The following is a 13,918-nucleotide window of genomic DNA, read 5'->3' on the forward strand; positions in this document are numbered from 1 at the left end:
AAAAAAAATATCGTAATAGACAGGTTATCGTTATAAACAGTTTGATTATTCATGCTGATATTTTGCTGGGGCCAAAAAAGAAATTGTTATAGACAGGTTATCGTTATAGACAGTATCGTTATACACAGGTTTCACTGTACAGTAGAGTCTCGATAATGGGAGTCTCGAAAGTTCGAGGTTCTGCTTATTTCGAGGCACTTACTTTATATTTTCATTTACATTTTTTTTGTTCCAAAAAAAAAACTGATTTTCATAAAAATCTGAAAATATTTTTTTTCCCGCCGTTACACTTATTTAACTAGACACAGTAATTAATAAAAAAAGGCATTGAGAGGTTGTTGTCAACAACACTCCTTAAGTGGCCCAATATAAGTGTAGTCATCGCTTGCACAATATGAACTACGAAATGCCTTCAAGATGATAACTTGATGCATGAAAGTAACATTGATTTGCCGCAAAGAAATTGTAAACATGCCTTTTGGAATATTGGAATACTTGATGATAGTCAAAAAGGAATGTTCAAAACTTGACACTTCATGAGTAGTGTATACGAAAGACGAAACAGAAACCTACAACTAACTTTTTGTGGTATGCGAGATACATATGCTTGCAAGCACACAGACGTAAACATTATGAAAAAACTCATCGCAATGGGAATGGATTAGGTCAAAATATATGTTTGGTTGCCTACAAATTTGCACGGGTAAATACGTACATATAGACTTCGTGGGAAAAGTCCAAATTTGTTTAGAGGTAAATAAAAACGAAATTTATGTTAAAATTTCAAGGATAATTTTTCACAACAACAATACTGCTTTTCTTTGTATAAGGAAGTAAAAGGGGATACTCCTTATGTCAGTGTAAAAATTGATCTGGAAATTTTTTTCCGGATAATCCGAGTTTTCAGTAATCCGAGGTAGCATGAGCCCCAATTACCTTGGCTTTTCGAGACTCTACTGTATTATCATTATGAAATCTATTACAGTAAACTCCGGATTATCGGCACTCGGATTATCAATGGGTCATTTCACAATTTTATTTCAAAACCTATGATTGTGTTATTGTTCGCTTTTAGATTTTACACATATTTTTTATATTCAATGTTAGTCGATGCAATGTAGCAATGTTTTTAGTTGCAATTTAAATGTATATGTGAGTGTTATCAATATTTTTAGCTATTGTATGCACTAAGTATAGTTTTTTACCTATTATTTGGATTATCCGAGAATTTCGCTCATCTGCGGTTACCATGCCACCCTATTCCGCAGATAATCGGGAATATACTGTATTTTCTTATCCATGATATATTGCACATAGGTAAACTTAAGAGTATATGTTATAGAACAAAATATATATATGTATATATTTAAAAAAAAACACTAATACAGATAAAGGATTGGATAATAACTAATAAATTTTTACTTCAAAAATTGCATTAAAACTATTGTGAAAAGCAGCACATATAACTTTGAATAAATACAAGGCTTCATGTATTAAAAAAAAGTACACATTTTCTTTTTACTTCTTACAATTGTTTTGAAATAATGCTTTTCAAACCAATTATAAAAAGAAAATAAGTAATTATTACAATAAAAAAAATCTTACGAGATATTTTCTATGAACCTGAAGTATTACAAAGATTATTAAATGTATCAAACTAGCAACAAACTAAGAATTAAAAAAGGAGAAAATCAGCAAATTACTTTGCAAAGGCTCATTATTTTCCTTTTTGGAAACCAATAACTCCATATTAGATTTTTCATTTTCAATAATCTGCAAAGAAATAAAGTTAAGTATTTAGTAAAAAAAATCCCACCATCACATGTGATGGAAATGTTTTTCAACCGAACAGTATTTGGGTGAAAAAAGAAATACAGAATCCAATACTGTGCATAATTTTTGAATAAATAGTAAATGATTTGTAACATCACATAAAAAAAAAAAAAAAAAAAAAAAAAAAAAAAAAAAAAAATTAAAAATATGTGTCAAATATGTGTAAAAGAATATAACTCATTTTACAAAAAATTGTTCAAATCAAATGTTCAAAATCATAATTATTAACAAGAAGTTCTGTCTAGAACTAGACGAGCCTACTTTACCGTATACCCATACTACTTTCTAGTACCTGATCAATATTCTCAAAAATAGCTAAAAACGCAAATTTTTTCAAACATATTTTTAAAATACTTTAAGCTGATTTCTAAGAATAAAATATTCCTCACTCATCTAAAAAAATTAGAGGCGTAAAAAAAAAAAAAATAGCAGCAGCTTTTAAACAAAGCAGCTAATACACTTTTTTCCATTAAAAAAATCTTTAACAGCTTTCAAAACGAAAAAATAATAATTAAAATTAATAAGCTCATTAAAATAAATACATCATATCAAAAAAAAATCGTTTCTTTTTCCCCTGTTGCCAAAAACAACTTTTTAAATGAATTAATGTGCTTACCAAAATAAATAAAAACAATAAAATGTCAACTTCATCGTCAAAAAAAAAAAAAAATCGTCTGCGCATATCTTTATGTAGAAACATAAATGACTTCGAGTTTATTCGCCGAAAACTGAATACCTAAATTAAAACTTTAACGTAAAAATAAAAACAAGTCAAATCAATAATAATTATTTTACAGTCAAAACCATAGCTGCGGAGTCAGAGTCGAATATCTAAGAATCGGAGTCAGTCATTTGTCCTCCGTGTATAAATTTTTGACAAAGCTACGAAGTCAGAGTCGAAGTCGGGGAGTCGGAGTCCGATTAATTGTCGGGCATAGGAGTCGGAGTCAAGTGGCCCTAAATTCTAAATCCTCGGAGTCGAAGTCTGGAGTTTGGAGTCAAGAGCTATTTCCAACAAAATTTGTTTGAAATAAATCTGCCTTCAAGTACGGAATCAACATTGACTTTCAGTTTCCCCGTAGGCGCTAATGTTAAGAGATTTGAACTGATCAAAATTGAACGGAAAATTGTTCAAATCAAAAAGATATTTTATATACAAGTTTTTCATCAAAAGCTTTTTCCTATAAAGTGTGTTTGAAGCAAATTCACCTCACAGTTCGGAATTGCCTTGAATTTCCCCGTAGGCTCTAATGTTAAGGTTTTTTGAACCGTTCAAAATTGAACAAAAAATAGTTAAAATCAAAAAGTGAAATATGGGAATGAGGTGTCCTTGCCGAGCTCTTTCGAACAAAAAAAAAGTTTGTTCGAATCGGACTATTCATTCAAAAGTTATTAGGGGGGTACAGACAGACGGACCGACAGACATTTTTCCCCATCTCAATACCCTACTTTCCAATTTTTAATTTTTCAATATTTATTTAATTATTTCATTTATTTTTAACCTTTTTTTGTTTTTCGCGATATTTTTAAGATGCATTAAGCCTTTTTTCATGCTTTTTTCTTCTTTTTCTGACTTTTATTGGGAAAGTAGGCTAAAAAGCAAAGGCACTATTATTTTTATTGTAAAATTAAAAAAGAATAAAGTTTTCAAAATGATTTACACCACATATCACATAATAAAACTATGTATTTGATTTTTTAAAGTCAAGTACACACATGGGACTCATGAGAGAGATGCATAAAAGATGTTAGGTACAAATTAGAGGTAATGGTATATACAGTACTGGCCAAATTATTAGACTAAGACTGTTTTAAAAGCAAATTTTTTTTTGATTACATAACTATAGACACATTAACGAACAGTGAAATAATTATCTAATATTTAGTATGCATTCCCTTGTTCTTGATGAGCATTTGAAGTCTTTTTGGCATACTTTTCACAAGGTTTACACCATTTCTTAACACTTTTTAAAAAAAGGAGGTAAAAAATTGTTTATACTCACTATTATATATACTCACATACACATACTCACTAATTACCTAAAACTAACTTTAAATATAACAGAGCACACTAATAAAAAGAACTAGTGAACTGTTTAAGCTGATTGAGGTTATGTTCTTGGTACGTAGATAAACAAAGAACATAAACAAAGCAGACAGTGCTGCCACCTGCAAACATTAAACTATGCTAAAATAACGCAATAATCAGTGTACAGTATGTACTGTACTTTAACAGTTAAATAGTATTTTAGTACAAATAGTGTACAAAAAAAAAAAAAAAAAAACTCTTTAGTCTAATAATTTGGCAAGCACTGTATATGTGTGCTTCAAATGTAAACTTTTAAATTGAAAACATTAAACTGTTCAAGATCTAGATTTAGACATTTTTTAAAGGTGATTTTATTTTCGCCAGTCTAAACAGCAAAAGCCACATATAAGAAAAGTTTAAGTTATTAACACGTATCTAATGTACATAGGTCAGTCAGAAAGTTAGTTGCACTACTTCGTGAATATGTTCTAAGACTATTTTGATGACACTGTGTGGTAACACTTCAATCAAGTACCTTTATCGTGTGATGTAGTGGCTTCATTGAGGCAAGTTTAGTTTTTCTGATAATTAGTCACAAACATGTCTCGACAGCTGCAAGTAGCATCCAAATTGGAAATGCATGCAGTGATTCGTTTTGGTGGGCAAAGAGGTGCAACTGCACTGAGAAATTTATGGGTAGTTGAATGAAGTGTATGGTGAAAACACAATGTCACATCAAGCTATTGCAAAATGGTGCAATATGTTTGAGAATAGATGTATGGATATTGACAACGCTGAGTGCGAGGGAAGACGAAGTTTGGGTGGGAAGTGTGGGATCACCCTCCTTATAGCTCAGACCATTCACTTCCTGACTTCCATGCTTTTTGTCCCAATGAACAAGAACTTTCAAAGCGACGTTACCATTTGGATGACGAAGTGAAAGCTGCAACCCAAAATGGTTATCGGACAATGGACGGGATTTCTTTGCAGAAGGCTTCGAAAAACTTGTACCATGTTTCAACAAATGCTTAAATAAAGGAGGTGGTTATGTTAAAAAGTAGATTTGGAATGAAAAAATACCAATAAAGTTAGTGTAAAATTTCTATCTTATTTTGTTTTATAGAGTAGTGCAACAAACTTTTTGACTGACCCTCGTAATTTTAGGATAGCTAAAGAAAAATCCTTTTCAAAAAAGCGTTTGAATCCAGATCGCGAACAAAAGCAACACTTGCTAGTAACCATAGTTTACCTCTGGGTACATACTTCATACATTTTTGATATTAATCCATTTTGTTTAAAAATGATAGATGAAATGTGGTTTAGGAGTTAAAAGATAACAAATTACTTTTGATTCTGTACAAATTTCTGTTTCTACAGTGGATTGAGTATCAGAGATTTCTGGTCGGACCAACGAGATGGTGTTGTCAATTCTGATCAAAGTGTGTGTCTGCAAATATAACAAAACAATTTTAAAAAATGTGACAGCTTTTAAAATAATATTCATAGGCATAATACGTGCTGTAGTAAGGGGAAAACGTGGGGGAATGTCATTTCTTGAAATATTTCGTTTATTGCGGTAAAAATAATACAAATTTAATGTAAATTGGTTTCAAACATTATTAAAAAAGTCTGGAGTCTGTCTTTTAAATTAAAGCTGGCGTAAGTAATACATACTGATGTTTTTTGTCCTCACAAAAATCCATCAATCATAACATATATCCTATAAAAAGGTGTCCCCCCCCCCCAACTACAGCTCTGCATATAATTATATTCTATTACACTAAAATACTAGAATACATTATGCTGAAAATTAGCAAGCATAAACTTGAGAGTTCAAAAAAAAAAAAAAAAAAAGTGTTAGTTTTTTGGACCAACAATAATTTTTAGGGTAAAACACTAAAAAAGAAATTTATAAAAGTAAACTTAATTTAAAAAAAAAAAGGTATAATTTCAAGATTAACCCACAATTTTTCACCTGAAACAATGATTTCTGGTTCTGCCATCTCTAAAAATGCAAAGAATTACAATATCAACATTTTATTCTGATAAATATGGACACCGGAATCATTATTTCAGGGAACAAACTTGACACTTAGGATTGTAAAGTTAACCATGGACATAAAATAGAGAGTAGCAAAATGTGATGCTTATAAGGATTTTGAAGGACTGACTTTTAGAGAGTATTAAACTTATTCAAAAGGCTTTTGAAGTGATTCTTCCACTTCTGATGGGATTTAAAAGGTAGGATGATGTTTTACTTGGACATTTTTTTTTCTTCTGAAATGAATTTTTTGAAATATTTTCCTTATCCAGATAAATATTTTTCGAGGGACTGCTGATGGTGTTTGAAATCTGAAAAGGAACGGTTCGATACGTTGAATACTCTCCTACTAACCCTCTTGAGCAACATTTTAAGGGTTTAACATGCAGCAAAAACCAAACAAATATAGCCTTTTTTCGATGCGATACTCTCAAATTTATGATAATCCTTAGAATTGGAATAAAAATCATGGAATGCTTTCTTTTTCTAAAGGTACTTTATTTAAGGGTATGTTCACCCTGGCACCCCTGACAACATGCATACAAAATTCCACGATGATTGGTTGAGTAGTTAAGTCGTGAAAAGGTAACAAAGTCACTTTCGCATTTATAATACAGTGGCAGCCGCTTATATAATTCACCTTTGTTCTAAACAGTTTTAGTTCCACAAAGCGGCTGATTCAGTAAAGCTAGATTTGTTTCGTTTTTGTCAATTAGATTCCATAAAGCGATTGATTCAATCAACTGGCGTCTACTGTATTAGTAAGGATAGTTAGTCAAAAAACCTCCATTTGAAAAAGAAAATGCTGAGCACAGACTGCTTTACAGTATTTAGCAGTAAGCTACCGCCCTTAAGCCAGGGCTAAGGCAGAACTATATGCAATACACAAGGCAGCCCAGCTATCCCATCCAAAAGATTGCAGCTACAACTGAAGAGTTCTAATAAGAACAAAACTGCTGTTTCTGGATGCGATAACCGTGCTGTCTGGTGTATTGCATGTGTTTTACAGTATATTTTGCTCTTCAGTTTACATTATTGGATATACTCTTTTCAATGGTTTTTTTGAGCAATTACGATTGCTTATTGTTCTCACTTGACGTTTTTGATGTGCTATCATTTTATTTCTCCGCCAGCACCCTCTGCAGCATCACCGTCGACTGGCTCCTCACGCTGCTGTTCCTATAGCGAAAACCGTCTCCAGGTTGCATCCATATCCTACACACACGTGCATACACATACGCACCTACACACACACAAACACATACAGACACCTACACATACCCACAATTACCCAAACACTCATGCCTGCGAACAGACACAAACACATATACCTACACACACATACACATTCCCCCCCTCATACACACGCATACATACAGACACCTACACATTAGGGGTGCGACATCGATGTCGATGTTTTGGAAACATCGATGTTTTTAACATCGATGTTTTACTTTCGATGTTTTCGGATCATCGATGTTTTGGTTTCGATGTTTTTTCGATGTTGATGTTTTTGTATTATAATTAAAAATTATAATAAAATTTGCTCCAATTTTCTCGCTAGGTAATTAAATTTACGTATGGAATTGCTCCCAAAATGTCATTTATTTGCGCACACTTAAAAATATCGATTTTTCTGTGTAAAGGGTGATATTTGGAAAGATCACTACAAGATGGTAAAAGATAACTGGAGGGTGAGGAAGAGGTCAAAGCTATTGGAAGAACTCGACAATGGTAGTCTGTTGCCAGTTCTTGCAGTCTATTCTAAGACTCCAATTTTTAAACTAAAGGAGAATCCTATATATTACTACGGTGAATATTATAAATGTACTAATTCAGAACTGTCAAAAGTTGTGTCGAAGTATTTGATGGTGATGGCGACTTATGTTTCGTCGGAAAGAGTTTTTTCTCTGCCTGGTGGAATAGTCAGCAAAAAGAGAAATGCGCTTAAACACCAAATATTGGGGGTTACTTATCATCTACCAAGGAGCGGATACAGACTAACATTTTAGGGGGCTCATGCTAAAGAGTGACTCTCACCCCTCCTCCATGAATAAACTTATGGTTTTTGGTAAGAAAAATTTCTGAAACTGCTTAGGTGTTTAAAAAATACCACGTCGGTCAGGGATATGGCACCTAATAGGAAAAAACATCACGAACAAATTTTATAGACAATTAAAAGAAGAAGTATTTCAAGTATTTACTTGTAAAAATAATTCAAAAACAGAAACAAAAACGGAAATCATTTACATTTTATCCATAAAGTGTTTGAATACAATTCGAACGGATAACATTGTCGACGTTTTAGGGAGGGGGTCATGACCCCTATGACCCTCTCCTTGTATCCGCCACTGCCTAGATGGGCACCACTGCAAGAACCTATGTATAATGAGCTTTTGCGCTAACACGACACTCAAAGTTTACATTTCTTGCACGATAATAAATCCTAAACACTGATTTAAACTAATAAATTATTTACAGCACATTTAAAAATAAACTCAGCACGACTAAAAACTGAACTATCTAAAAATAATAACAGAAAGAAATTCTAATCTATAGAGACTTTACAGAAAAAAAAAACATTTATGGACTCGAACGTTTTATCGATTGAAGCGATGCCTGAAGCTTTGGATATGGTTTTACAAAAACTATCGTTGATTAAATTTGTTGCTTATAAAAGCAAACGGGCGTCAGACCTTCTTTATTACTTTTCATTATACTGGCTCCTGAACTCAGCGCCGCAGACTAACTGTCTCAAGAAAAGCTATTTTTACTGTCTACATATTTTAAATACATATGCTATAAATAGAAAAGTGACAGTTAATACCTCCCCCCCCCCAAAAAAAAAATCGAGAACTATTTATTGTTTCTTATTATGGTTTCGGTCCGGCTTTTTTTTTTCAAGCAGTCATTTTCACTACTCAAATGCAATGAACCTTGAAACAGATTATTACAAAGTATTGTTGCAGATTTTGATGGGAGGAGGGGGTCATGATCGCCCCCTCCTCCTCCTCCTTGTATACACTTCTTACGGTTTCGATCAAGTTTTTTATTTTTTCGAGCGAACATTCAAATACTGTTGTGGGTTGGGGGGGGGGGAGTGTTATGACCCCCTCACTCGTATCCGCCACTGCGTCTACCCTCAATAAGCCGTCCACCAATTACTCACAATTTGTGTTTAACTTTTTTGCACTAACAGTTCAAAACATATTTCTTGCTCGTAATAATAATTGTCAGAATTAATTTTCTACTTTTAATATAATTTGCACGACTCTTTCTCATCACACAAGTGAATGTAAGTGCTATGATATATTTTTTCGCAGATTTAACTATTTTGTATTAATTGTTGCATGTCTTATCATTTTTTGTCTTATTATAGTACCAAGATGTTGTGAAATTATTCCTATTAAATTGTATTTATGATTTGCAGTTCAGTAGTTTCAATATATTCGTGGGGTTCGTATTCTTTTGTATTGCTTAAATTAGATGCAATGCCCTGATCCATTAAGAAACATTTGTTAGAGATTATCATCTATGTAAGTTTTTAGTGTAGTATACTAAAAAATGTATGTTAAATATTGACAAAACGATCGATGTTTTAAAACATCGATGTTCAGAAACATCGATGTTTTTTGGTCGATATATCAATACCATCGATGTTTTAACTTCCAACATCGATGTTCTGAAACATCGATGTTTTGCCATCGATGTCGCACCACTACTACACATACACACAGACACATACACACAATTACCAAACACTCATGCCTGCACACAGACTCAAACACATATGCCTACACACACATACACATTCCCCCCTTCACACACACGCATACATACAGACACACAACTACCCACACACTCATACCTGCACACAGACACAAACACACATGCCTACACACACATACTCCTACACACAAACACGCATACCCACCCCCACATACACATAAACACACACGCCTACGCACACACACTCGTGATTGCAAAAAACTATTTGAATTCAAAAAAAAAAAAAAAAACAATTGAATTCAAAAAAAAAAAATTTTTTTTTTCATATTTTTTTAGTATTTTAATAAAAACTCCAGCATAAAAATCAAGTATTTCAAGTATGTGAAAAAGAAATCCAGGGCATTTCAAGGATTTCCAGCACCAGTAACACCCAGTGAACAAATACGATTAATGAGAAACTCTCACCCCACCCGATTCAGGTCACAGGTATCAGAGCTGTCTGATTCGACATCACTGTCTACGTGCCTTATGCTCTCGTCCTTCTCCACTTCGCTCAGGACTGAATTCCTGCGGTCCATCCCAGTCTGCACGTCATCCTCTTCGTCAGATCCATTTGCATTACATTTTGAAGACTGTTGCAACGGAACATACCAAACCGGCCCTACAGGGAAAATTATTTCTGTGGAGAATATGGTCGACTACATTTAAACATGTTCTAGCAAAGCAAATTCAACATATGAGATTCAAAAAAAAAAAAGGGGGGGGGGGGAAACTAGCATTTTGTTGCAATAAAGCATCAAATAATGTTTGCTTTAAGTGCTATAGCTTTATAAACTATTTTTCAATTTAAATTTAAAATGCATACCTCTCACCTTCAAAAAATAAATAGTAAATATTATTTCAGGGAAAATAGGAGAAAAAATAATAGGGAGGATTGGATGTAAGAAGTGGATTTAGACAGTTGAGAAGAAGAGGTTTTAGACAAGAGCTTTCCAATTTTTTTCCAATATAACTTTTGCAACTACAAAGGACACTCATAATAAAAGACAATAAATAAAATCAAATGAGAGAATGGATGCAAATGCATATTGCTGCCTCAGAGCAACATTAAGACATCTATGCCTGAAAACAACAGTAACCTACTGTTGCTTTGAGGCAACAATATTTAAGTACTTTAATTTTTATTCAACTATGACATTTGGCTCATTGCAAAAGAAAAAAAAAACATGGTAAAATTAAATTTAAACACGCAATTCTTGAATTCTTGATATTGACATGACATCCAACTGTACATCCTGCATTTCAAAATAAACATTTCTTTTGAATTTCAGATATTTAATACATTTTTTAAATATGTAATGTTTTAATAGTTTTAATATATTTTTTAATATGTTCATTATGATGAATAATTGCTTTGCTTCAGACTAATTAATGCTTTGTTGAAGCAGTATGCTGTGCACAGTCACAGAATTTTTTTTTTTGGAAGTCATAGTGAAGTTCTACTATTAGCCGCTGCCCAACGCTAAGTTGCCGGCTCTTTCATTTAATTACGAGTAATTAAAAACTTTTTTTAAAAAATAGCTTTTTCCGCCATTTTCCCCATATTTATACTATTTAAAATTTACCCCTTTTGGAGGGAAAAATCCGATTATCTAAATTTTTGACTATTCCAATGGAGTCTGGTCCCAATTAATTCACATAATTAAGAGTTCTACTGTATTAAAATAAAAGGATGATGTCAGGTATACGCTGAGAATTGAAGCTTTTGAGAAGACAACATTCAGGCTAGTTTAAAACAGAACTGCCACCAGAAGGGTAAAAAAATGGAAAAAAGGAGTCTTTCTTGAAAAATAGGAAAAAGGAAAGCTGTAACTCTTGCAAAGGGTACCCAGCTAGCGTGTCATCATCAAACCTATGCAGCGAAAGCTTGCATTAAAATTAAAAACGTTTAGCGATGCTAAGTTCAAAAGTCGAGTTTTGTGGACAATGCAGAGCAGAAAAGTTTGAACTGAAAAATGAAGAAACTCCAATCAAAGCGCTGCTCCAATCAAGCAGCAGTTAGCATGTCTGTTCTAATCAAAGTATATTTAATTATGTTTTCCACTATTTGAGTTTGGTAGTGAGCATTTGGCATATTCTACTAGTTGTATAGTCAATATTTTTTTCAATGCTAGTAAATTCATGGGTTGAAAATGATTTGATTTTGCATGAAAGAATATATGTAATGTAAGAATATACGTAATGTAAAAATATATGTAAAAATATATTTTTAAATGTATATTTTATTTAGACAATCTATAACTAATCACCAAACAAATTGGTAAAAAATATGGTTCAGTTTCAATTTAAAGTATCTTAATATTAACTTGGATAACAGTTTTGATACATGTAAATACATGCAGAGGTGATGTGGTTTTAAATTTTACCTTTTGATAAGCTCTGCACTCTTGGACGATATTCAGCCTTCAGCGTTAACAAGGTATCAATCTTGGTTGGATTTCCTGTTAAAGGAGGCAGTTTCCCCTACAAAAAGTATAAAATTCAAGTTTTAAGTACTGATGTATAGAAAAAGATATTACGGAATGTCATGCAATAAACCAGGTTTTAGTGAATAATGTTACCACGGAACATGATTTCAATACTCATGAATAAAAAGAATCATACATCTGTTTTTAAAAGGTTTCTTTAACTATCTACATTTGGTCAACTTTGAAAAGAATCAATAAGAAAATAAATCAACAATAAAAACAATGCTGATATTGATAGAAAATAAAACATAGAAGATTTTGGTACAAAACAGCAACTATGCAACAACGCTTACAATTTGAACGCTTCACCCAAAAAATTCATTGAATACCATTCAATCAATATCGAATCAATATTGGTCTGTCTACTCAAAAGCGGAGTTGATTTCAGCCAAGTGCGCATTCAGAGGTGGGTCATGGGAGTCATGACTTCCTTTCCCTCATATTGGCCAAAGATTGCCTAAAACTGCATTTTAGGAACTTTAGAAACTACACAGGGAGGGTCCAAGATCCTTTATTTGTCTGAATATTACACTTATTACCTCCCCTCCTTTTGATTTCTAAACTCATATTTTAATCATGACATCTGAAAGGATCTGCCCTTCAGTATGGGAATCATTGCTAAAAATGTCCCGCACGTATACTTAATAACTAAGGTATCTTTGAGATCCAACCCTGATCACAGGCAAAGTGTGATTTACCCTTTTTAGATACCACATTGGAATGGTGAGTGAGGAGAGGAAGGAATGGATAGCAAAAGGGAATACGCAATTTTCCAGCTAGACAGACATTATCCCCCATCGTATTATCCCCCAAACTAAAAAACCTTAGGGAAAAGTGAACCTTTGTTGAATCTAAGTTCAGTAAACATCTATCAGGATTGCCAAGTTAGACCTTCAGTGGTCAATCAAATGATGCCTTCAAATCTACCAAAAGCCTTACAGAAACAATCTGGCGGACAGTTTATTTTCATGGAGAGTTTTCCGACCAGCTGGATCCTCAACAAAACCCATAGTGGAAAAATATCCCTTTAAGGTACAATGTTTAACATGAACACCTTCTCAGATCATAATTTATAAGCTATAAAATATTACACAATATTAAGTGATAAATAACTATTTCACAATTGTTATATTTTAGCTGTAAAGATTACAATATAATCGATGCAAAATAAAAACAATATAAGAGACAAATTAAATTTTTTCATACACATTTCTGTCTTCTCCTTTCTCTTGCTGAGATGTTTTCATTTTGCATAGCAGAATTCTCAGAATTGAAAACTTTTTCTCTCTTCACTGCCAATACCATAGTGTGACAACCGCCACATTCTACCTGAAGCAAAAAAGAAAATCAGTCATGAATAAGTAATTATATTCAAGAACAAGACTGACATGGCCGGTTTTGTCTACCCGGACAAAAAAGCTAAGTGTTTTCCTTCTCCAATGCTAAAAATGTATTGAAAGATAGAAATCGTCAATAAATACAAGCCAATCGGGATGTGTACTGAAGGGGGTTAGTCTAGCCACCCTGACAACTAGTATTAATGATAAAACTTGCACATCATATTGCTGTTCCCGTGAAAAATTGACACAACTGCAAAAAGGGTTGATTTTACAAGAGAACCAATTATACAAAATTTTTTTTTATTCATTACCTCATACAATGAAACATAGTTGAGTTACTGCCCTGGTGGCAAAAAGTTGAAAAACAAATTTGTCAGTGCTCCTCCAAAATGGGATAACCGGACACAATGACGACAAT

At 32.9% G+C, this 13,918-nt stretch overlaps 1 protein-coding gene across 1 annotated transcript in view; it reads right to left on the reverse strand.

Moving 5' to 3' along the window:
- Positions 1 to 4,592: 4,592 nt before the first annotated feature.
- Positions 4,593 to 13,918, reverse strand: part of LOC129235100 (X-linked retinitis pigmentosa GTPase regulator-like) — a 54,132-nt gene continuing 44,806 nt past the window's right edge. The window contains exons 10-14 of the mRNA XM_054868785.1: positions 13,367 to 13,489; positions 12,059 to 12,155; positions 10,103 to 10,293; positions 5,208 to 5,309; positions 4,593 to 4,889 (exon numbers count right to left, since the gene is read on the reverse strand). Coding sequence (XP_054724760.1) covers positions 4,593 to 4,889; positions 5,208 to 5,309; positions 10,103 to 10,293; positions 12,059 to 12,155; positions 13,367 to 13,489 — 810 coding nt within the window. The remainder of the gene's footprint in view (positions 4,890 to 5,207; positions 5,310 to 10,102; positions 10,294 to 12,058; positions 12,156 to 13,366; positions 13,490 to 13,918) is intronic.

This window comes from Uloborus diversus, chromosome 2, assembly GCF_026930045.1.
Source record: "Uloborus diversus isolate 005 chromosome 2, Udiv.v.3.1, whole genome shotgun sequence".
Lineage (NCBI taxonomy): Eukaryota > Metazoa > Arthropoda > Arachnida > Araneae > Uloboridae > Uloborus > Uloborus diversus.